The sequence below is a fragment of the Aspergillus pseudoviridinutans genome (genome assembly GCF_018340605.1).
Source record: "Aspergillus pseudoviridinutans IFM 55266 DNA, scaffold_2, whole genome shotgun sequence".
Lineage (NCBI taxonomy): Eukaryota > Fungi > Ascomycota > Eurotiomycetes > Eurotiales > Aspergillaceae > Aspergillus > Aspergillus pseudoviridinutans.
In genome coordinates, this window is record NW_025091282.1 from 3,259,092 (window position 1) to 3,282,159 (window position 23,068).

Consider the following 23,068-nt stretch of genomic DNA (forward strand, 5'->3'; position numbering starts at 1 on the left):
TCCGCCGATGCTCTGTCTTTTGTCCAGTGTCGGGCAGATAATCGCAGTCATAGAAGTCCGTCGCACTTTTGTCTCTGTTGGGGCTTGACCCTCCGCCGATTAAGCCACAGAGTAACTGCACCGCCACCAATTCACCCCTCCTGATTCCTTAGGGCCTCAGGCTCTGCCTTGGTTATTTTTACCCCCACCAGCCACAGGAGCAGCTAGTACTCCGTAGTACTAGTGCCTCAGGTTCAGGTGAGCACCAGCGACCGTCGAAGCTCGCCTTAATAAGAATAGTAGCCGTCCTGATACCAGCTTCTACAGACTCATTCGAGGCTATTCTCCTTTCTCAAGTTAGAAATTTCAATTCTTCTATTACTGTTTGGCAACGAATTGCTGGTTTGCTGAATTCAATCTCAATTGTCCAGGTAATTCTGCTACTCAGTCGTGTCCTGCGGCGGCCCAAACCCCACGAAACCTCGCTCCGGGGTTTCTATCCATTATCCCTTCCTATACCACTAGAACTCTGCTATCAACAGCTACTAATATCAATCTAAGCGCAGGTGCTTGATCATTTCATCCTCTTCACGACAGTTTTCTTTGTCGACCACAGAATAACTTCCGGAGCCCCTGTTCAGTTCGCGTCATACCGGATTGATTTACCAACATAATTACAATTCCTGCTCAGGCCTTGAACCTGCCGCATCCCTGCTTCGTTAGCTTTTTTTTCACTCTTTCAATAGTACATTGAAAAGCATACAGAAGATCCCGCGATGGAGGGTCAGGGAGAAAATGATGAGCTCTACCCCATTGCCGTTCTCATTGATGAACTGAAGGTACAGCTGCTCTTTCACCCACGTCATCTCTTTCGACGCATACTGATAGTCGCGTGCGTCGTCTCCTTTAGCATGATGAGGTCACTCTTCGCATCAACGCTATACSCCGTCTTTCTACGATTGCATTGGCCTTAGGACCGGAGAGAACCCGGGACGAACTTATTCCTTTCCTCGATGGTTAGTTCGACCAAAGTTTGTGCATGATAAGACATGAGGCCTAATCAACGGTTTCCGCAGACTCTGTTGAGGACGAAGACGAAGTCCTAACCGCTCTGAGTGATGAGCTAGGCACTTTCGTGGAATATGTTGGCGGTCCGGAATTTGGCCATGTACTCCTTTCTCCCCTGGAGAACTTGGCAGCCATTGAAGAGCCATTGGTGCGGGAGAAGGTAAAAACCCGCGGGCTTGGTCTGTCGTTTCTAATGCTGACAGAAAACTAGGCCGTCGAGTCGCTCAACAAGATTGGGGAGGAATTATCCGAGAAGCAGATCGAAGAATACTTCATCCCCATGGTTATTCGCCTCTCGAAAGCCGACTGGTTCACATCGAAAGTCTCAGCCACGGGTCTTTATTGTGTTCCCTACAGAAAATCACAGCCGCCACTGCAGCAAAGTCTCCGCCAATATTTCGGAGGCCTTGTACATGACGAAACCCCGATGGTGCGACGACAGGCGGCAAATAATCTTGCCAAGTTTGTCAAGGAAATGCAGACACAAGTGATCATTGAAGAAATAATACCCTTGTTCCAATACTTGGCTAGTGACGATCAAGACAGCGTGCGCTTGTTGACTGTGGACATTCTCATCTCTATTGCCGAGGAAATCCCCAAGGAGCAGCAACCCAGCCATGGTGTCCTGTTGACTTCCCTGCGCAATCTTTTCGAGGATAAGAGCTGGCGAGTGAGATACATGGTTGCCGATCGATACGAGAAGGTATTTGTCCCTGGCGCGGCTATGGTTATTTTGTTTAGGCTGTGCTGATATCTTATGACAGATCGCTAAAGCTGTGCACGAAGAGGTTGTTACTCGCGACATGGTGCCCTCATTTGTTAAGCTTCTGAAGGACACAGAGGCTGAAGTTCGGACTGCTATCGCGGGCCAGATTCCAGGTATGTGAAGCTTTTATGCAAACTAGGACTTGCCTAACTTGATGGCGAATAGGTTTCTGCAGCTTGATTGACCGGGAGACCTTGCTTAACGAGATTATGACGAGCGTGGAGGATCTTGTTTCCGATCCCTCCCAGCATGTGCGAGCCGCACTGGGTACTCAAATCAGCGGACTGGCCCCGATCCTTGGGAAGGAAGAGTCAGAGTGATACGATTCTAAGTTTGCTTGGACATGAATGCTGATGATATGCGATTAGGACGATTGCTCATCTGCTCCCGATGTTCCTTCAGATGCTCAAAGACGAGTTCCCCGATGTTCGCCTGCATATCATTTCCAAGCTGGAATTGGTCAACAAAGGTAAGGTTCAAGGCACAACTTTGTCATCAGTTATATCTAATCGTTTCAGTCATCGGCATCGACCTCCTTTCGCAGTCGCTTCTCCCTGCCATTGTCCAGTTAGCTGAAGACAAACAATGGAGAGTTCGCCTTGCTATCATCGAGTACATCCCTCTTCTTGCTAGTCAGCTGGGTGTCAAATTTTTCGACGAACAGCTCAGCGACTTGTGCATGGGCTGGCTCGGTGACACTGTCTTCTCTATCAGAGAGGCTGCCACTCAAAATTTGAGAAAGCTTACAGAAGTCTTCGGAGTTGAATGGGCTCAGGGCTCTATCATCCCGAAGGTTATGGCTATGGGACAACACCCTAACTATCTCTACAGAATGACCACATGCTTCGCTATCTCTGTGAGTTTCTCTGCGCCTTTCCGAGAGCTGGGCCATTGCTGACTATTTTAGACGCTCGCGCCCGTTGTCTCGCTGGACATTATCGAAAACTCAATCCTTCCTATTCTAGACAGACTCGTAACGGATGATATCCCCAATATCCGCTTCAATGTCGCCAAATCCTACGCTGTATTGATCGACACACTACGGCGCCTTCCCGCCCAAGGGACGCTATCCGAGCTCGAGAAAGCTGGGAAACCAGCGACCCCGTCACCTCGAGGTCAGGAGCTTATCCAGCAGAGAATCCTCCCCAGTCTAGAGAAGTTGCAGCAGGATGAAGATGTCGATGTCCGGTACTTTGCAACGACTGCCGCGGGCGGCCACGAGGAGGCCATGCAGACTTCACCTTAGGCTTAGTTGTTTGATTACGCTACTTGTTGCATGCACCACTTCATACCCACGTCCGAAGGGAGCCTTTCAATAGGGGTAGCGGGAGTAAATATAGGACATGCGCTTCTGTGGGGGGCGGGTTGGAAACTTGTCAATCTTGTCCACTTAGAGAAATGGTCGGGCCAACTGACTCACTGAATGAAATAATCCATGGCGTTCATGAAGTAGACTTTGTTCCATCATGCGAAACCAGCAATAAAGCATCTGAGACTTGCGCAGAAACGATTTATTGACATTTGGATGGAAGTTGAGGGGCAAAAAAAAGAGGAGGGAACGAAGGAAAAAAGAAACGTCAGCGATAGGACTCGAACCTATGCGGCCGAAGCCAAGTGATTTCTAATCACTCCCCTTAACCACTCGGGCACACTGACTGGAGTTGAAGAAAATGCCATATTTTTGGCTTTATGAGATGGATAAGAGGCATAGCCACGACAAACCTCTTGAGCTTATCACTACTATGCAGAAGACAGGCTGGGCTTCAGATGGGATGGATCTAATTAAGATAGTACTAACAGTCACTATCTGTGTAGCATACTGAACCCAAGTGTACCTTCGGTATGAGGGTAATGGCAGTAATATGCTGGAAGATAAAGGTTACACAGCGTCAGAAGAGTGGAACTTGATTATGCTTCTCGTCAGTACGCTAGCGAAGAGCGAGGAAATTACAAAGGCGATAAGCCAAGGTGCGGTAATGCGGGTTGTTTTTTGATGCCTCCAATGGATACTTCGTAAGTAGGTGAGGTCTAATGTTGAATGTCCCTAAGTAGGAACTCTGTTATGTTATCTAGACATATGTAGTACCACCTGGAGTAAACATACCTGAGTTCTCCAACGAATCGTCTCAAGGCATTCTTGGACTCGAGACAACTAAGGATGCCATTAGTAATCATAATAACTCCCATTTTCCTGGATGACAGGTTAAATTGAATCATCAATAAAATAACTTCAGTCAGTGTGCCCGAGTGGTTAAGGGGAGTGATTAGAAATCACTTGGCTTCGGCCGCATAGGTTCGAGTCCTATCGCTGACGTTTCTTTTTTTCGCCCCAATTCTCTACGGTATTCACCAAGCATATCATGCATTAAAATACTAGGCAGCTTCATTCAGGTTGCCTTTCAGACTTGACCTACCAGCGGGTAAATTTATGCTGATTCCCGTACTCTCCTCAGTAATCGTAAACAGCAATTATACAGCCGGTATGTCGCTGTCGTGGCCCTGGCACTTTGCGCTTGTTTCTCCAGCCGAACAGCAGCATCGGCGCGAGCTTCTTGATCTTCGGGGATACTACGCTCAACTTTCTGTTCTCATTGCCCTGGTCGCATTCAGATGCTATAGGAGCTCTTTTTCGCACGCGAAGTATGCAGGTGACCCTCAGCGAGCATACAGATCATGGTGGGAATCCGCCCCTTTTCGCGGCTGTTCGGAGACTCGAGCACAATATGTTGTCTGCTTGATCTGGCTTGGGTGGCTTTTGGGACTCTCCATGTGGAGGAGTGGCGAGGGTATGTACTTTCTTAGGTTGGCGTATCGTCTGGCCGTCCCTTGCGCAGGAACAACAATATCCCAAAGCTCTTTGACAGAGCCAATACTTGGATACTCTATTGCTCGATTCACAATAGACGAAAGCTAAATGACAGCTTTTCTGCCAGATTATCTCCACCTAACCAAAGCGCTGGGCCATGTTGCGATCTCGCAGCTGCCATTCCAGGTACTGATGTCCCCAGCCTGGTATATATCCGCATCTAGACCGACATCACCATCCATTGTGTCGATCTTGACAACCATCCCACAATCCGCCTTGACGCCTTTCCACCGTCTCTTTGGCCGAGTAGTCCTCTCGCCTCTATTGATCGCGCATGCCACTCTGTACTTGTCATTTTTCGTGCAATCGTCTCACCCGGATTTCGGCTCCTTGCTGGCCAAACGTATACGAGATTTGGACGTCCAGTGGGGATTGTGCGGAATTGTCACCACGATCTTTATCCTTCTCCTTGCACGGCCCCTGGGATCAACCAGCGGACTGCGGGCCATGAAAACATTATCGATACATATGAGACGAAAGGTGTTTTATATAGTACATGTGCTGCTGGTCGCAGCATTGTGTCTTGCAGCGTATTGCCATGTTGCTCAGGCGCGAACATTTGTCCTCGAGACACTGGGGGCTTTTGCACTTAACCTAGCTTGCTGTTGGATGTTTTCGCGAGACAAGCAGCACTAGGTCACTATCTTGAATCGGTTTCTATCTTGATTGGTACCTTCATTTGACAGGAAGAACCGCGGCTGAGAAGGCTGAAGATGAAATATTGTACATAACTGGCACTTTCACTGCCACATTCCAATGTCACTATTCCAACCAAAGGACATTTGCAGAATCGACACTAGGACCAGAGCAGACTTGCGTGCTAACTATGTAAGGTAGCGTGGTAAAGTTAGGCTCCTTTAGGGCACCTAAAGTATATAGTACGCAAAACGTTTCCGCCATCAATGATAAACGTGGTTCCTGAAATAGCCATTCTGAAATCACTTGCAGAGCCCCCTAAATCAGATCATTCTCAAGCATGAGAAATGAATGCACGGAAAGTAGCAACGGCCACTGGAGGAACGAATATGTCCTTTAGGTTCTTAATAGTTCATTCCTTTGAGCCAGCCGTCCAAGTTTGAGTACCTGCGCCATCGATCCTTGGCACATCAAACTCTGGTCGACGCTTAAATGGTCTGGAATGCCGCCCTCCGTCCCTAATAGGCCTTGCAGAACCTTAAAGTTCTTAGTGGTGGGTGCTGCAATTAGCGTGTCGTGTGGTCGGACGACAGATTACGTATCTAGCTTTAATTAGATACGGACGGAGAACTTTGGGGTGTTTTGAAGAGAGTTTTGGTCCCACTATTTCCATGAATTTTCGCATCAAACAATCGAATTACTTGATTACTTGCCGTGTAACTGAATAGGTTCCATATTCCTTGCCATTTGTCGTTTACCACTCGCCACCTTCGTCGTCCTCGTCTTTATTCTTTTCCTGTTTCTCCTTTTCACCCTCGCAAAACCCTTACATGACATAAACAAACAAACATTCCTGTGACCACCGGAATCGTCTCAATGCCCCCTCGGCAATCTTTTTGCATAAATAGCTAAGATAGCCCCTCTCGATGGCAGTATGCGACTTCAACGACTCGTGTTCTTATTGGGTGTCGTCGTCCTCGCAGGCTTCTCGGTTGTGTTTCTTAGAAGAAGTCACCATGATTCCGACTTACCTCTAAATCAGTCTCCAGCTCCTCCGCACCCTCCTTCCGTACATATTTCTAGCAATGCACAGCAGCAGAAACAGGAGCCAGAAAGCCCCGCGACAACCCTCTTCCCCACAGACCGGCACCCAATCGCCACTCTAGTCGGAAATGCAGAGCAGGAATTCGAACAGCTGCAATCGCGGCAGTCCAAGACTTTGACCGACGCTGTCAATGAATACCGCCGTCGGTATCATATGCACCCTCCGCCGCATTTTGATAAGTGGTTTCAGTTCGCTCAGTCGAGGGGCGTCCAATTGATTGATGAATACGACACGATTTATCACTCCTTGCTGCCTTTTTGGGCGATCGAGCCAAAGGTGATTCGTGAACGTGCGCGCGAGGCGCTTGGATATGACAATGCTGTGATTGGAGTGCTCATCAGAAAGGGAAAGGTCACTTTGGTCGAAGGAGGTGGCGACGAACACACTTGGCAGCGAGATGCTACTGTTGGGATGATGAGTGATTTTGTGGAGTTTCTACCAGACATGGACCTCGTTTTCAATACCCACGATGAGCCTCGAGTCGTCATACCGAGCGATGATCTGCGTAGGATGGTAAGTATTGCGAAGGACAGCGTCCTTCCGAAATCCTTCCAGAATCAATCGCCGACAAACGCATGGTCGCCTCGGCCCAAAGATTTGAACAAGGGTGATCGGATCGATGAAGTGCGCACGACACGTTTCAACCGGTATGCACATCAGCCCACATGGACCAACTCTCGAGCTTCCTGCCCGGTCGACAGCCCCGCCCGATCCCTAGACGAGGATGCGCCAGATAACGTCGGAGCCTACAGACGTGGAAATCCGGGTTTTATCTACAATACCACTGCCTTTTCCGATATCTGCAATACTCCGTCACTGAGGAACACTTACGGCTTTTTTGATCGCCCAAATGCTTTTGATGTGGTTCACGATCTATTCCCGATTTTCTCGCAGAGCAAAATCTCCAGCTTTCAAGATATCCTTTACCCAAGTCCCTGGTACTGGGCTAACATTGTTCCCTACGCGGAGGAAAACGATTACCCTTGGGATAAGAAGCAAGAAAAGATGTTCTGGAGGGGTTCCACAACCGGAGGTTTCTCTCGAGCTGGTGGCTGGCGGCGGCAGCACCGTCAAATTTTTGTCGGCAACATCAATAGCCTGGACAATGTCAAAGTTCTTTCCAAGGCCGCTGACGGTCAATGGCAAGCCAAGGAAGTCAATCGCGCAGATTATCATGATCTGTTCGACGTCAAATTCACATTCATCGGGCAATGTGACCCCAATGACTGTAACGCTCAGAGGGAATTCTTTGACGTCGTGGATGCGGTTGGTCAGCAGGATGCATGGGCTTTCAAGTATCTGGTCGATATCGATGGGAACGCATTCAGTGGTCGATATTACGCCTTTCTGCACAGCAACAGTCTAGTTTGCAAGGTTGCTATTTTTCGTGAATGGCATGACGAGTGGATCAAGCCCTGGGTACACTACGTTCCCCTGAGTTTGGCGGGCGACGAGTACGTTGAGACGATGCGGTACTTTGTGACTGAAGATGAGGGCAAAAACACGGCGGCGAAGATTGCGCGAAAAGGCCGGGATTGGGCCCTGAAAGCATTACGAAATGACGACATGGAAGTGTGGTTCTTCAGACTGTTATTAGAGTAAGCTTCCCTCTCGGTTGCGATTTCGCGACTCGCTAACATCGCCTTGACAGGTACGGACGTTTAACAGACGATAACCGGGAGAATCTGGGATTCTTCCTTTGATCTGCTGCGGAGCTGGTGATAGATCTCCACCTCTTCTTCTCTAAATTTCCGGTCCGGTGTTATGGTTTTTGCTTCATGATTGCACTTCCTCTGTACCAATACCCATTTGCGGAGTGATATCTCACATACCTGATTGCATTTTATGGGGCTGTTGGTGTTTGTATTTGTACCTTATGTTTCTTTCGCCTAGCTTCATATTCCTCCATGATGGAGGCATCTAGACTTGACAGGATTGTTGCTGCAACAGGTCCCCGTCTCGTATACGCAGCTTTGCAGCAGACTTTGTAGCAACTGTATCTACCATTGTACCTCGTTTCTTCGGGATACTTCAAGGCTTCTCCTTCGCCTACATTGCTTTGGTTGGAGATGCCCCTGCGTTTTGAGAATGTGAGCATGCGACTTTTTTAGACGAACATATGTTCGACATAAGTAGCTCCTCATATTCGCTCTTGTCAAATACGGCATCCTATAATTACTATGGCGGTATCAAGCTATAAGCTCAGGCTCGAAAATGAGTTGCGTTGCCTTATGCATCAGGCAAGCAAGCATAATCACATGCGTTATGACGCATCATTTATATAGTGCGACACAGCTTCCCCTCAGCTCTATCCACTAGTAGCTTAAGCTTATTTTTGCCCAAAGCCAGCGCATTCCGTTTCTTTTTTCCCATCTTCTATTTCATTGTGTTATTGCACTGAAGCTTACCATTAGAATTTTCCCTATGAGCAAAGTCACTGACTTGTTATGTTCCTTCTGAAATCTCAACTCCTTCTTGCTGTTAACGTCATTCTTTGAGCAGAGAGCAGGTCATCTACCAGACTGCTAGCAACATGGCTGGCCGTCTTGCTAATAGTTTCAAATCTGCTGTGGTTTTTGCTTATGGATTTTTTACTCTGATTCTCTACGGACTTCAAGCTGTGAAAAAAGGACTTTTCTTCAAACGTCCCACTGAGAAGGAGAAGTTGGAGTTACAGTTAGGTGAGTAGGCTTACATTGCAGGCATTTTGATCGCGGTAGACTGACCCAATTTCTGTTGCAATGGAAATAGCCCGCGACCGCTTCTGGAATCTTTCGAAGGAATGCTTTGGTCTTTCTCATCACATCCTCACACTGCGAAACGGATTCAGATTCCACTACCTTAGCAATGATACCCCTGAGAACTCGACGGCCTCCCAGAAACCACTAGCGATCTTCATCCATGGCTTTCCTGATAGTTGGGCCGTGTGGCGATACATCGCGAGCTCCAGTTCTCTTCAATCAGCGGCCACACTGGTCGTCGTCGACTTACCCGGCTACGGAGGAAGCGATACTCTGGACAAATATTCGGCGACAAACGTCTTGGAGAGCTTGACGGAGTTTATCATTGCCATTAGAGCCAAGTACGGGATAGATACGGAGACTGGAAACAACCAGCGACGGACGATTATCGTAGGGCATGACTGGGGTTGTGTTATCTCCACGCGGCTTGCAGCTGAAGCTCCTCAGTTGGCTGACCGGTTTATCGTCACCAATGGGCCGGTGGTACGTATAGCAACCCACAACGGATGTTGGTTAGTGCATGGGTATTTGAGCTTTGCTAACCGACTTCTCATTTCTAGCCCGGTCTGGCTGCAGCGAACATTCGGCGTCTTCTATCCTCCTCGTCGAAAATGCTCAAGACTTCAATCCGCTCACCAATTCGGTCGCGCTCGACTCTCATCAAAGCCATCAGGTCCCTGTGGCCTGTGTTCCGGCAATTGAAGCGCTCGGGCTATATCTTTGTGATGCAATTGCCAATGGGCTTTGTTAAATACTTCGGCAGCGGGGGCAACTTTTCCTTCCTAAAGGCGGTTCACCAGACCTCCCACGGTGATGTCGACTTCACCGCTCGGGATGCCGCAGAATGTATGGCGAGCACTATGGGCCCGTCGACCGAGGAATGCAAGACACGGACTGCCGAAGGCGACGAGTATCCAGTTTCGGTGAAGGAGGAACGTGCGCTCTCTAACTTTCAGCACATGGTTGGCTACTACCGAGATGGGGCGGCAATGGGTCGTTGGTGCAAATCGATCCAAACCATCGCCGACTTGCATAGCATTGCGGGAGGGAATGAGCTACGGCGCTTTGGTAGTGGAGTTGGTTTGTTCGATGACGGACCTACAGGAGCGTTGAAAGCAAGCTCCACAATCCTCTGGGGTAAGGCAGATGTTGCTCTCGACCCTCAGATTTGCCTTGATGGCATCTCAGACTACCTTGTTTACAATAGCGAGGTCGTCATGCTTCCACGCTCTCGTCACTTCACGCCATTGGAGCGCGAGAGCCGTTTGGCTATTGAGAAGACCGTGGAATGGGCTGTGAAGGGAGAACGAGAGGACATTGGTGCTGTTGTTCAGGCTTGTTACCCTGAAGCTGTGGTGACTGTTCGCAAGTAAGAATGTGCGCTGAGACGGGTATGGTAACTCGTGGGAGTTGACCTTCCTTTCTCTATCGTCTTCTGTCCGTCCGTTGGTATTCTATCGTCTTTTGCATTGTCCTATCGCAGACTTGCTGGTTGAGTTGTATGGACAATGTCAAGAATTGACACATCTGCGAAGTGTCACCTAAAAAGGGAGACAATCAAATGTAAGACTACCTATCAATATTTCATCTATCGATCATTACCATCATCGATCGCATTCTGTCTTTATGCCGATGCGCACTGTGTGCGGGAGTAACTGAGGTTGAAATTTCCCCCTCGTCTGTAGTACTGTCGGTGGTGGCCTTGCCTGAATACGGGATTAAACGTAAACAAGGGAACTTTCCCCTCTCAAAAGATGAAAGCAAGGGGTCATATCGATTGACTTTTGGGTCGGGTTGATTTGTTTCACCAGCCGGCTGAGAATAACAACCCCTTTACCAACCTCGACGATTAGTATGAATCTCTTTGGGGATCAAAGCGCTGATGGTGGCACGGGGGCCACGGCCTAAAGGCAGGGATTGATGATACTAGAAAGTCTGAAGCTACTTTGATAAGAAGAAGTTACCTGTTGTTGACCCCACTTAAGCAAGCCAGGAACGGTCCAGGTTAGCCCAATCCGGGCAGAGCTCCAGCTGTCTTGGAGAAGCTCCTTCGTTGGGAGCACGAAGTAACTAGATAGTTACCCAGGATGGTACTAGGATCATTGGACTCCGGATCATCCAAATCGTCATTGTTCCGGAGAAATTGTTAATTAATTGAATGGTTCTTGGTTTGGGCTCCTTAGTATCTGTGACCTTGTTTTATCCACTTACCCGCCCGGCAATCCTGGAGCAGCTACCTTATGAGATCAGATAGCACTCCAGGTTGCCTTTTCTCCCGCTGCCACTGGCGCTCTCAACTGCCCAACCTTCTCTATTTTCGTGCTGAATGACCGTTCAAATGGCGTGTCCGTAGCCTCTTTGGACGCGATGCAGCTCTTGTGGAAGCTGTCACTCTGATCCACTTACTCGTGTCGCTGCTTATGCTGGCGGGCGGGGCTGGTTGGTTTGCTTTGACGTTACCCTTGGGCCTTGACCGAGAGGGGACGCGGAGATCCCGTCTTGAGCACTATTACCTGTCCACCGTTTCGTCTTTCGCTTCTCCTCATTTATTCTGGCATTTCTGTCTATTTTCTCCTCTCGTAATCTTTGCTTGACGGCTCATCCTGTTTCTCCCTTCCCGATCTCCCTTCTCAATCTCTACGGAGCTCGAGCGGGATTCAGGTACCGTCGAGATGGTACCTGAAGGAAGCTCGGTTTATTGCACGGTATGTATTGGATCGCTTTCCACGGGCACTCTACGACGTCGAGAGCACTGTTAACCGAACTTTAGCTCCTATTGAGCGATCATTATTTACCTGGTAGACAATGGATCTGCTGAAGCTCGTCGAATTGATCTTTACTAAGCTTGTCCCTCTAGGTGCTACGGTTCTCGCCCATTCATTGCGGGACAATGGCACAAAGGCCAAGCTCGTTGCTCTCTACACACCTGACACCTTGCAGTATGCCACTGTCAAGGAGCTCCAGGTATGGCCCTACTACTTTACTTGATTACTTCAGACATGCGTCTGTGGTCGAACAGTCAAGGGTATCTCATCATAGCCATGCCGCTGACCAGGCCCTCTTAGACGGTATACGACGAGATCATACCCGTACAAACAGCAACGAATCATACTCCGGCGAATCTATGGCTGATGGACCGTCCGGATCTGATCTCTACATTCACCAAGATCGCACTCTGGCGACAAACGCAATTCAAAAAGATAGTATACATTGACTGTGATGTCGTGGCTGTAAGGGCTCCGGATGAACTCTTAACATTGGAGGAGGATTTCGCGGCCGCGCCTGATGTTGGCTGGCCAGATATTTTCAATAGCGGTGTCATGGTCCTTCGGCCTAACTTGCAGGATTACTATGCGCTGAAGGCGCTCGCTGAGAGGGGCATTAGCTTTGACGGCGCCGACCAAGGGCTGCTGAACATGCATTTTCGCAATTGGCATAGGCTGAGCTTCACGTATAACTGCACTCCCAGCGCCAACTACCAGTACATCCCTGCCTATAAGCATTTCCAGAGCACCATTAGCCTGATTCACTTCATTGGAGCTCAGAAGCCCTGGAACTTGCCTAGACAAGTGTTGCCTGTGGAGTCACCATATAATCAGTTGCTAGGGAGGTGGTGGGCCATTTACGATAGGCATTATCGCCCTGTTGTAACGGTGGGTTTTGACCTTCTCTAGTGTTGTGCACTCCCCTCAGCTGTCTTTATTGCTCACTACGTTTCAGGTGCCCGTCCACTCCCTGCCGAGTAGGTTTGCCACGGTCGAGAGTGACATAACTACCTACCCGCAAGAGACTGTACCGCAACCGTCTCGCTTGCAGATTTCACATCCCCCTGGGGAGGCTAGTTCCTATGGGCAAGTCTTAGAAATACAGCATGATCAACACGTGGCTAGCTCTTCTGAGCAAGCGTTAGGAACGCATTATGAAACTTCATTCAAATCTGAACCGTCACCACTGCAACCACATACAGTACGTAGTCATAGCCACGCCCAGGTCGAACAAGCTCCTCACGAGGAAGTCTTCCATGACCAGAGCAGTACTCCTCATGGGCTGGAGGGGTCGCACGTGGATCACGCGCAAGCAGTACAAGAGGAACATCATCCGATTCAGAGTGAAGAGGCACCAGTCAGAAGTGCTGTCCCACAGTATGTTCGAGGGGAAGAACACGTATCCGCCTATGTGCTGCCGCATTCCAGCCAACCAGCGTTCACAATACAGAGCGAACAGCCTACTCACCAGGCTACCAGCGCTCCATCTCTTTCATCTGAACCTTCGGCTGCGAATGAGGTCCATCACGCACATCTGGAGCCAGAGCTTGTCGTTGAGGACCAAGAGCAACCTACAGTACCGTCCGCCCCGCTAGTTGAGGTCGAAACCTTTGAAGCGCCCAAGGCCGAATGGGATGCAGCTCGGTAAGTGCTAACTTTATTCGCCGAAAGGTCCATTCTCATCAGTCTTTGTAGGGAACCGCCTCCTTTGAACAGCAAGCCGGAAGGTTTTGCGTTGTCTGAGAGAACTTATACCATGTCGGAAGATCAACGACTCTTTCAACCTCCGGCATCTTATCCCGAGGCTCCCAAGAACATGTGGTACCAGGTCCCCGAGACAAAACCGGAGCCAGAAAAAGTTAAGCCAATATTCCCTTGGGAAAGTCGTGCACCCAAGCCCACTCGCGTTTTTCTGGAGGACCAGCCGAATACAGTCTCTACGGAGTCAGCATCGGCATCCACCAGAGAAGAATACAAATCCTCCATAGCGTCAATGGCCTCATGGACAGCTGAAGAGCCATCTACCGCTACATGGGAGACTTATTCCCGTTCAAATGCATGGGACGAAGTGCCAGAGATACACAAGTATATCCAATCCATTCAACATGGTAGAAAAGCCAAAGTGCAAGTGATCTCCGGTGGTCCCAGCCCAGGAACCGAGCCCTCCAGCTGGCAAACAACCGATCATGGACCCATGGGCATGCGAGTCACAGATTTCCCCACGGAGCTAGAACGCCCCAGCCTTCCCGTGACGCCAGCGCCCATCAGGCGATCCTTTGGTCAAGCCTCGGGAGACGAATCTACCGATGAACAGTTGCCGATCGCGGAAGGCGTACCAAAACAGGACGACTGGGTGGGTCTCACGGTTGATGCATTTTTGCACCTCCTTCGAGCGACATACTTATACTGGAAGTTTACAGAATCCGTTGGCACGCCTCGAAGAGCTTTGCCGGCGCCAGTCCGAAGTTTTGGAGAACGCCGATTTATTAGTTAGGCGTGTCTGATATTTGTCCCGTATTCCTCTTTCCTCTGCTTTTTTGTGGTATGATATTAGTGCGCCGGTCTCTTTGAACCTGCCGCTGGTGTCCTTTTGTATCAGGGTCATCCACCTCCCGCATTTCGCATATCATTGTATGACTGTACAGTATGTCTCAAGCATCTGCATTACTTTCCCGGGATTTAATTGAGCCATGCATGAGGAGCGAATGTCTTTTGGCAGATTTCAACCAGTTGTTGATGCAATTGCGTCTGAGATTGTCTATTAAGAACTCTTGTGGATCCACACTTAATTCTAAGCAGGAATACGAGAAGGGAAAAGCGAGAAGTCATCTCTGCGTTAATGTAAATCACATTATAATTCATTACCCAGTAAAACTAGACGTAAGGCTAATACGGATATCCTTGGTAGCACACTTGAGTCACTTCTCATGCAGAAAGACAAATGCAAAGGTTTTACTATGGACCATCGGTCAGAACCCCGGTCAAGTCTTCGAAAGGAGAAAACTATTTGGCACAGGTGAAGGAAGTTGCATTTCTGGGATCTCCCCCAATGTACTTCTGCCGAAGAGGATATGGGCAAAGGTCTCTCGCTGTGTTGTTGCTACCTTTAGTAGCATGCAGTAACAGCAGGGACATGGCCGTTCTCAACCCATTCAAGCAGTTGAGACATCGCTCCGTTCGGAATAGGCCCAAGTCCGCCGTAGCAATGACCAACCCCAGGCGCTTCGAAGAACCGATAGAAATCGTGAGCTTTTGGATCGTTGTCCAGCACTTCCTCTTAGTAGGCAATCGTTCCAAGCGGTGGGATAGCTTCGTCTGCCATCCCATGCCAAGTGATCGTTTTGCCGCCATTTGCCTTGGAAGTTGGAGAGATCGGCGTCATTCGTCCCGAGCATCCCTCAATAATCCACGTTTGAAGAGCGGAGGCCTTCGAAGTACCCCTCCTGAGTCATGTTGCCGGTTGAAAACCTCGAGTCCTTAGCAACAAGATACTTGAGCCAGTTGGCAAACAAGTCACTTCCAGAAGAGTAACATGTATTGTTCGCAGGGCACGCGGCAGGGGCATAGGTAGTGTCAAGCGCTGCGTCTTTGTTGACCCCATCTCGTGCGTGCTGAGCAACTAGCTCAACGTCAGTAAAACGGCAGACACTGAGCGATACATCTGAAGCGTACACCTAAACTAGCACCGTTCTCCTCTGATAGAGTAGAAATGGGATTGCTTTACGCGTCTTGCTTTCCCAGTCTTCTCGTCGAACACGCAGAACCCATACGTTGCTGCATTTGGCGGGGTATAAACTGTCGAGTTAGTATTGTTAGCCGTACCGCACAGCGAAGAAAACACAGACATGAGGTCAATGCGAGATACGTACGGTGTAAAGAGACGGCGGGGTTATGAGGATCTGGATTTGATATCTTATGGAGGCCCAGCTTGACAAATTGTCAGTTTCGAGTTTTAATATGAGTTAGCGAAATAGACCCGGTATCACAGACCTTGTCAGACATGTAGGTTACCTGGTTTTCGGTGTAGGTGGCTTCCTTGATGATTTGCAGCGAGGAGGATTGCCCATTTTGGAGTTTATCTTGATCAGGCCATGTATATAGAGTCTCTTGGAGAGAGCCTTTGAGGATCTAGAGCGTCGTCAGTTCAGCAGTTTTGCGCCGACGAAGGTATATGGGAGTAGCGATACCTTCATGACACAATGTGCGTTGGCATGATCATGTATTGCGCTCCCTTTGCCGGGGCTCCAGACCAATATCAACTGTCGGAGTACATTATTAGCATGCGACCCTTGACTCAATATTGGCGAGGTACATATGGGCTTGGTCTCGGCCACATGCAGGTACGGCATATCATCACAGCGCCACTGAAGTTTATAGCACCGAAGGGACCGACGTCTGACCTACCAAATTGCTTTTACCGTTTCGCTCATCAATAAGATTCCTTGTATACCCCCTGCTGTTATCGCCCAGAGCAAAAGGGCGCCATTCCTCCGGGTTGGAGACATATTGCTCCATCAGGCGCTGAATGTCGAGGGGATTGACATCGTCCGAATCCAGGCCCGAGCTTGGACCCAACGCTTCACTGAGGTCTAGGACGAGATTCTCGAATGCATTATCGGGGTATTTGCGTTGCGAAGGTGGTAATGATGTTGTGGAGTCGAGATATGGCATTGTTGTGAGGATCCCTGCAATATGGATGTAAGACGTATGAAGCTGGGTTGTGATTCGTCGCCAGCGACAAGTATAAAAGTCGGATCAATAATAGTCGTAGCGAGTTCGGAGCTGAGAGAAATTCAGCATTAACGGGTTAGGATAATGTTAAGATCACTAACAATAGGTAATTATAGATATTTTGAAAACTGCAAACGAAATGCCAACTCATAGAGAGACAGAGAGGTATCATCTCATAGTAATGGAACATAAGAACATTTTCAACCACTTATGGCCTTTTTCATCTCATGTGCGGAAGAGAAGTCGCCACTGTAATGCCTGAATTTGGCCTGAGGCCGCAACCCCGCCATGTGAGACCGCCTTGATTGAGCAGCAAATGAAGTGGCGGCCACAATTTCAAAGATTGATCTCTCCACAGTAACACCTTCACGATTGACGTGCATACGATTTGTCTCGGAGCATAGACTGCTTTTTCGCAAGCGAGACATAGGAGAAAACTTACTAGATTCTTCATTTTCTTTTATTTTTTTTTATCCGTCTTCTTCGTTTATATAGATTGCGCCTAGTACGAGGGTAGTACTCGTACCAAACCGTCAAAATGTCGACGACCGTGGAGAAGGTATAGCTATCACGTATGTCTTATCTTGATGAAGTTGGTCATGCTAATTTCTTTATGACTACAGATCAAGCAAATTGAGGACGAGGTCCGTACAGCAATCACCGAGTTGGATGGTCGCGAGTGCTTCGAAACTGACCGAATGTTCAGATGGCTCGGACTCAAAAGAACAAGGCGACCGCATTTCATTTGGGTATGCGCAGGACATAGATGGCTTTTTCATGTGTCTTGAAGTGGATAGCTGACAGGTTGTGAAGGTCAACTCAAAGCGAAGCTTGCAAAGCTAAAACGAGAGCTTTTGACTCCATCCGGCGGTGGTGGTGGAGGTGGTGGTAAGTGGAGTGGTCGCGATTGTCTTTTATGAGAAGCTAACGAAGAGGTCTAGTCGGTTTCGATGTCGCTCGTACCGGTGTTGCCAGTGTGTATGTATCGACCGAGCGATCTTTGTGGACGACAATAGGCTTACTTGGAGTAGTGGTTTCATCGGCTTCCCCTCCGTCGGCAAGAGTACATTAATGAGCAAATTGACTGGCCAACATTCCGAGGGTATGTTTCGAATTGATCGCGTTTGGGTGAACAGAAACTGACCTTTCGGGTTCGCAGCCGCGGCATACGAGTTCACAACCTTGACGACCGTTCCCGGCCAGGTGCTCTACAACGGTGCGAAGATTCAGATTCTCGATCTCCCCGGTATTATTCAGGGTGCCAAGGATGGTAAAGGTCGTGGTCGACAGGTCATCGCAGTGGCCAAGACTTGCCATCTCATTTTCATCGTCCTTGATGTCAACAAGCCGCTGCTTGACAAAAAGATCATCGAGAACGAATTGGAAGGGTTCGGTATCAGAATCAACAAACAGCCACCCAACATTGTTTTCAAGAAGAAGGACAAGGGTGGTCTTGCCATCACTAGCACTGTTCCTCTAACACATATTGACCATGATGTATGTGCTCCTGATATGTGGCTCTTCAGGTTCAAAATTGACCATTACCGAACAGGAAATCAAAGCTGTCATGAGCGAATATAAGATTTCTTCTGCGGATATTTCCATCAGATGTGATGCCACCATTGATGATTTAATTGACGTCCTCGAGGCCAAGAGCCGAAGTTATATCCCAGTCATCTACGCCCTGAACAAGATCGACTCCATTTCAATCGAGGAGCTGGATCTTCTTTACCGAATTCCCAACGCCGTTCCAATCAGTTCCGAGCATGGCTGGAATATCGATGAGCTTCTGGAACAAATGTGGGAGAAACTCAATCTCAGACGGGTTTACACGAAGCCCAAGGGAAGAGCTCCTGATTACACAGCTCCTGTTGTCTTGAGATCAAACGCGTGCACAGTCGAGGACTTCGTATGATTCCACCTGACCTTTACGAGACACTGGGGGCCATTACTGATTCCTGTGTATAGTGTAACGCCATTCACCGGTCGATCAGGGAACAGTTCAAGGTTGCCATTGTCTATGGCCGTTCCGTCAAACACCAGCCGCAGCGAGTCGGTCTCTCGCATGAATTAGCGGATGAGGATATTGGTATGCTACCCCTTCGCTCTACGTTATGCTTTGTGCCATCAGAGCTGATGAGTCGACATAGTCACGATTATCAAGCGCTAAGTAATCTCGATGAACATGAAATTCGAGAGTCCGTCCCATAGTAGGAACGGCTGTGGCGAATCGCACACGAGAGCTTTCGAAGGTCTGTGTCAGTGATGCTGTGCTAAGATCATTTGCGAAAGTACAAAAGGGCCGCCCTTCGTGTGACATAGCTCCGCGAGACGCCACGGGCGTGTGACGGGGCCGGGCTAGACGATCCGCGCACGGGCAGCATGCTGCCGGCTGCGACTTAATTTCGGACAATTTACTCGTTGGAGATGATCTACTGATTCATGAGCTAGAATGGTCGCACTGCTACCCTCTAGCGTTCAAAGTGAGGTCGACAAGAGGTTATGATGGGCGTCTGAAATCAAAAAGTTTCAAAGTCGGGATCTTATTTTTGATTCAGCAGCATGTATTCCATACCTACTATATAGTAGCCTGCCGAATTTTTTTCTCCTTCCCTTCATAGTTAGCATGCATGCATTCACTGTAAGATCTGTCCAGTCCCAGCCTGAAAGTAAGATGAATGACTCGACGGCGAGTCACCTGCGCATTGTTCCTTGCGTCCTCATCTGAACTTAATCTCCGCGCCGAGGCGTCAACGGCTCACCCATGAAAGATCAGATAGGTCTCGCTTGTGGCTCATGCCGAGTACTGCAATATTAGTGCGAAGGACTGCGAGAGTCGAAGCTTCCATGGACTTTTCATATATTACTATCACACCACAGTCGAAGATCCGGGCACCAGTCTGGATTTGACGAAGCTTGCCCTATCAGAGCGCTGCACAATCTTTTGTGGTACGAAATAACTTGCGTGAGCTGTGCTAACCAAAGCACCCATTTATATGGCGTTCGTGATCGCTCGCCCGGCGAGGAGGTCTGGTCGCGACGCTGACACTATCAAGTGTCAGCCGGGCAGGCTCGTGCTCGGTTGGAGTATCATGAGTATAAGCGGTGCTTGCGTTAGCAAGGGGATGTACGTGCCCACGGAAAAGGGCAATATTGACTCGACCACTTATCAAGCATGACGAAGTGAAGCGTAACCTCTGACGGAGACACAGTCCGTCAGATTTTGTTGTCACTGATAAGTTACGAAGTGCCTCTTCGTTTTCTGCGAAAAGTGCCGCGATGAATCAGGCCACGGACAAGGTTGCAGGCAAGGTTGCATATGTGCAGCAGCAAGACAGGACCTTGCTCAATGTGAGAAGTCTATGCCCTACATTCGTGCCCTACTTGCGCCTTAGGCCTCAAACCTCAACCTCAACCTCGACCCTCAGGCAGTCAGGCAGTCAGGCAGTCAGGCAGTCAGGAGGCAATTAGGCCTTCAAATGACGCCATGTATGTCAGGCACCGATTTCCTGTGTCCTGACTCCTGAAGGCTTACTGGGTGATCCTAGTCTCGGAACGACAGGAAATTAGACCAGAGCAATATTTTCATTGGTGGATCTGATGAGTGGTCTAGATGATAAAGCGTCCGGATGTGGGGGAATGTCGCCTCATTGCGATGAAGCTACCCACAGGAGCGCTTAATGGGCTTCGATCATATGTCCAGGATCGTACCACCAGAGACGGCTTCTTCCAAGGTTTGTATGTGCAGTATTACTGAGATAACAGTAGGAATAAGAAGCGGTCTGCGCGGAACCGAAGCCTTACCCATGCTTTCTAGCCTTTTAGCTGCAGCTGCGGATGAACTTTGTGACAGGGAATAGCTTCCTGAGGGTTATGCGTGGAATCTTTACTGTGGGACAGGCAGAAAAGAGCTAATCGAATCGCCAATTGTGCATCGGGACTTCGCCATAAGGATTGACTGTAAAATGCGCGGTGGTTGAGACATGGAACCAAATCGATGGATTCACTCAGAGCAGAATATAAGACATTGATCAAGTAATAGCTATTGTTGTTGACACATTCTGCGATGGAAGCAAAGCTTCCGTTACACAGCTCGATTCGGCCAAGTCAATGTCTCGTCGTCGCCCCGGAGGGGTCTTCGTATGGCGTATCTATGGAGTACTACTCCATACCTTACTCCATCTCGGTAACGATGGTGAAGATCAAGACCGAAGGCGCGAGTCAATGCAACGCAGCAAACCCTTCCCATCAGGTGACTGCAATCGCACCAACAGCTGCAGCTTTTCATCAGTGTGGAGGTCTGCACTTGCTCTTCTCTGTTCACAACAGTACCTGGCCGCATATCTGGTGGTTTTTACAATCCATTCCTTGGGTCTTGTCATACAATCTTGTCCATAATACGGAGTACTGTCTCTTTTTTGGGGTCGGCATAGCGGAATCCTTCAATGCAGCCACACGACGGCTGTGTTACGTTGAGGTTGAAATTTCCTTGACCTCAAAGGAAGCCTGGAAGCGAGGACGTAGGTATTACTGAGACTTCCAGACATCCAGCGATCCGCAATTCTGAAAGTCTGACAGGTAAGACTGAATGTTATGAGCTCATTTCGCAAGGGAGACAATTACCATCGGAATTGGGGTATCTCCACCATCGTACACCCTCTAATACTAACCGGAACGGGGTAGACTAGTACTATGTACCTAGGCTCTGACCTCTTTTAAGTTCAAGCGAATTTCTTGCTGATGTCATCATTGTATTAAGCTCGCGCTCGCGAAGATGAACCGGACTCGGACTTTACCCGTTGGCAGTCTGTCTTTTGACTATTATCATCGTGCGGTGCATTTATGCAGATTACTTATAAATACGGCGGGGAGTACCTTACAAAGTAGTCAGTATGGTAATTGAAGGATTGTATGTATGTAACTGTACCATTTGTCAAGACCTACCTAATCTGGATCCAACCTGGAAGTATTATAATTTCATCTTCATGTGTACATGCTAGGTAAGCAGTAGATTGGATGGTACCTACATTAAATGAATGACCACACATAATTTGTGCTGACATTGAATACTGACAGATGCAGTTGGATGCAGTGGTATGCGTACCTGGCAGATGTTGATGATTTGGCCTGCTCAGTAATTGAACACCTGAGGGTAGGTAAGCCTAACATGATGACACCATGTCTCAGATTTGTTGTCTGAGAGCCTGTCCTCAGTCTAAAGTCTAATGATGTATGGTGTAGCTACCTAACTATGAAGATAGTTGGACTAAAGTCTGAAAAGAAACTCCGAGATTAACCCAGTAAATCTTACAGTTGGAGAGAATCTAGACAAACTACCTTACTACTTGCTCTCTCTTTCCATTCGACCTGCGCAAAACCGGCCGGGGACCGATTATGATCTCTATCGGGGTCGCCAATAGAGACAGTATCTTCCTCCTGACTAGGCAGAGAGATTGCATGATCCAATGCATCCTACTGCTCCATATTTTTGGAGCACTAGAGCAACTCAGGTGCGGCGTAGAGGTTATCAATCTATCTAGTCCGGATTATGAAGGCGCACAGTGCACACAATTAGCTGGCGCTCATCTGCTCCACCTTGACCTGCAATTCATCGATAGCTTCGATTTCGAGTTTCCTCTTGGCTAGCTACAAGGGACAGTTAGCGATTTCTTATTTGTTAGATCCCAATTTTTTGGCCAATATGGCAGCGACAAGGCGTCGTTCGTTGGCCGAATTAAATCATGAATCGATCTGGGTCGAGAATCACTGCTGTATTTAATTTGTCTAGTTTCAGTCTTTACCTTGGCTTGAAATACCAAATGGTCTGAAGAACGACATGACCATGGGAGGATAGGAGGTCAAACTTGCAACTCTCCGTTGTCCTGTAAGAGGGACACTAAGACGTGTCATTTTACACGCGAAGAGAAAGTGAATGGACGCTTCTATGGCAACTATCAAGATTCCCTCTGGGTCAGCTACCGCGATCCCTCGTGGTCATTCCGATAAGTGGGGCCCATTGGCGAGACCGGAGCGTAGATTTTGCCTAACATCATGGCCTTTATCAAGTACTGTACTCCGTATGTAGTTGTTTGGCAATAGAAATTATCATTTTGGCTTTTTCATTCCTCTGCCTGCAGTAGTAAGCCAAAGAGCTAGTTGTATTTATTAGCTAGGTTGATCATTGAAGCCTCGATAGGGCTGTGTAGAGGCGGTAGAACTTTCCTTGCAATTTACCGCATCTAGGTAGTCTAATCATGCAGGTGATTTCAGTAGCTTAGCAACCATAGAAGATTGTGTTCTTTTCAGTTCTCTTCATAGAAAAGATGTGTTTGCAAACGAACCTACTAATGTGTAAGCGGAATCATTGCCTCCTTCCCTTTTACCCTATTTAAGTTTGGCGATTACCTATTC

General features: G+C 48.5%; 6 protein-coding genes and 2 non-coding genes across 8 annotated transcripts; 6 read left to right on the forward strand and 2 right to left on the reverse strand.

Annotated features, from left to right (window-relative positions):
- Positions 1-755: 755 nt before the first annotated feature.
- Positions 756-3,059, forward strand: Asppvi_003198 (protein phosphatase 2A structural subunit TPD3; the record flags this gene model as incomplete). The annotated part of the gene is made up of 9 exons (XM_043299169.1): positions 756-818; positions 890-995; positions 1,056-1,207; positions 1,259-1,750; positions 1,812-1,926; positions 1,979-2,123; positions 2,182-2,282; positions 2,332-2,669; positions 2,721-3,059. The coding sequence occupies 9 exons, from the start codon at positions 756-758 to the stop codon at positions 3,057-3,059; spliced, it is 1,851 nt and encodes a 616-aa protein (XP_043155104.1).
- Positions 3,060-3,388: 329 nt separating this feature from the next.
- Positions 3,389-3,469, reverse strand: Asppvi_003199. Its single transcript has one exon. It is a non-coding gene; the product is annotated as a tRNA-Ser (tRNA).
- Positions 3,470-4,046: 577 nt separating this feature from the next.
- Asppvi_003200 lies at positions 4,047-4,127 on the forward strand. Its single transcript has one exon. It is a non-coding gene; the product is annotated as a tRNA-Ser (tRNA).
- Positions 4,128-6,249: 2,122 nt separating this feature from the next.
- On the forward strand, positions 6,250-8,123 carry Asppvi_003201 (putative capsule-associated protein CAP1; the record flags this gene model as incomplete). The annotated part of the gene is made up of 2 exons (XM_043299170.1): positions 6,250-8,018; positions 8,072-8,123. The coding sequence occupies 2 exons, from the start codon at positions 6,250-6,252 to the stop codon at positions 8,121-8,123; spliced, it is 1,821 nt and encodes a 606-aa protein (XP_043155105.1).
- Positions 8,124-8,953: 830 nt separating this feature from the next.
- Asppvi_003202 (alpha/beta fold hydrolase) lies at positions 8,954-10,534 on the forward strand (the record flags this gene model as incomplete). The annotated part of the gene is made up of 3 exons (XM_043299171.1): positions 8,954-9,101; positions 9,172-9,644; positions 9,722-10,534. The coding sequence occupies 3 exons, from the start codon at positions 8,954-8,956 to the stop codon at positions 10,532-10,534; spliced, it is 1,434 nt and encodes a 477-aa protein (XP_043155106.1).
- Positions 10,535-11,966: 1,432 nt separating this feature from the next.
- Positions 11,967-14,430, forward strand: Asppvi_003203 (glycogenin; the record flags this gene model as incomplete). The annotated part of the gene is made up of 5 exons (XM_043299172.1): positions 11,967-12,125; positions 12,227-12,814; positions 12,882-13,570; positions 13,622-14,279; positions 14,347-14,430. The coding sequence occupies 5 exons, from the start codon at positions 11,967-11,969 to the stop codon at positions 14,428-14,430; spliced, it is 2,178 nt and encodes a 725-aa protein (XP_043155107.1).
- Positions 14,431-15,605: 1,175 nt separating this feature from the next.
- Asppvi_003204 (putative cysteine dioxygenase Cdo1) lies at positions 15,606-16,597 on the reverse strand (the record flags this gene model as incomplete). The annotated part of the gene is made up of 5 exons (XM_043299173.1): positions 15,606-15,721; positions 15,796-15,853; positions 15,917-16,054; positions 16,114-16,185; positions 16,331-16,597. 5 exons carry the CDS (start codon positions 16,595-16,597, stop codon positions 15,606-15,608), a joined length of 651 nt encoding a protein of 216 aa, XP_043155108.1.
- Positions 16,598-17,195: 598 nt separating this feature from the next.
- On the forward strand, positions 17,196-18,827 carry Asppvi_003205 (GTP-binding protein RBG1; the record flags this gene model as incomplete). Its single annotated transcript, XM_043299174.1, has 10 exons — positions 17,196-17,216; positions 17,281-17,301; positions 17,364-17,406; positions 17,471-17,545; positions 17,599-17,635; positions 17,689-17,759; positions 17,817-18,154; positions 18,210-18,566; positions 18,626-18,746; positions 18,808-18,827. 10 exons carry the CDS (start codon positions 17,196-17,198, stop codon positions 18,825-18,827), a joined length of 1,104 nt encoding a protein of 367 aa, XP_043155109.1.
- Between the last annotated feature and the right edge of the window lie 4,241 nt (positions 18,828-23,068).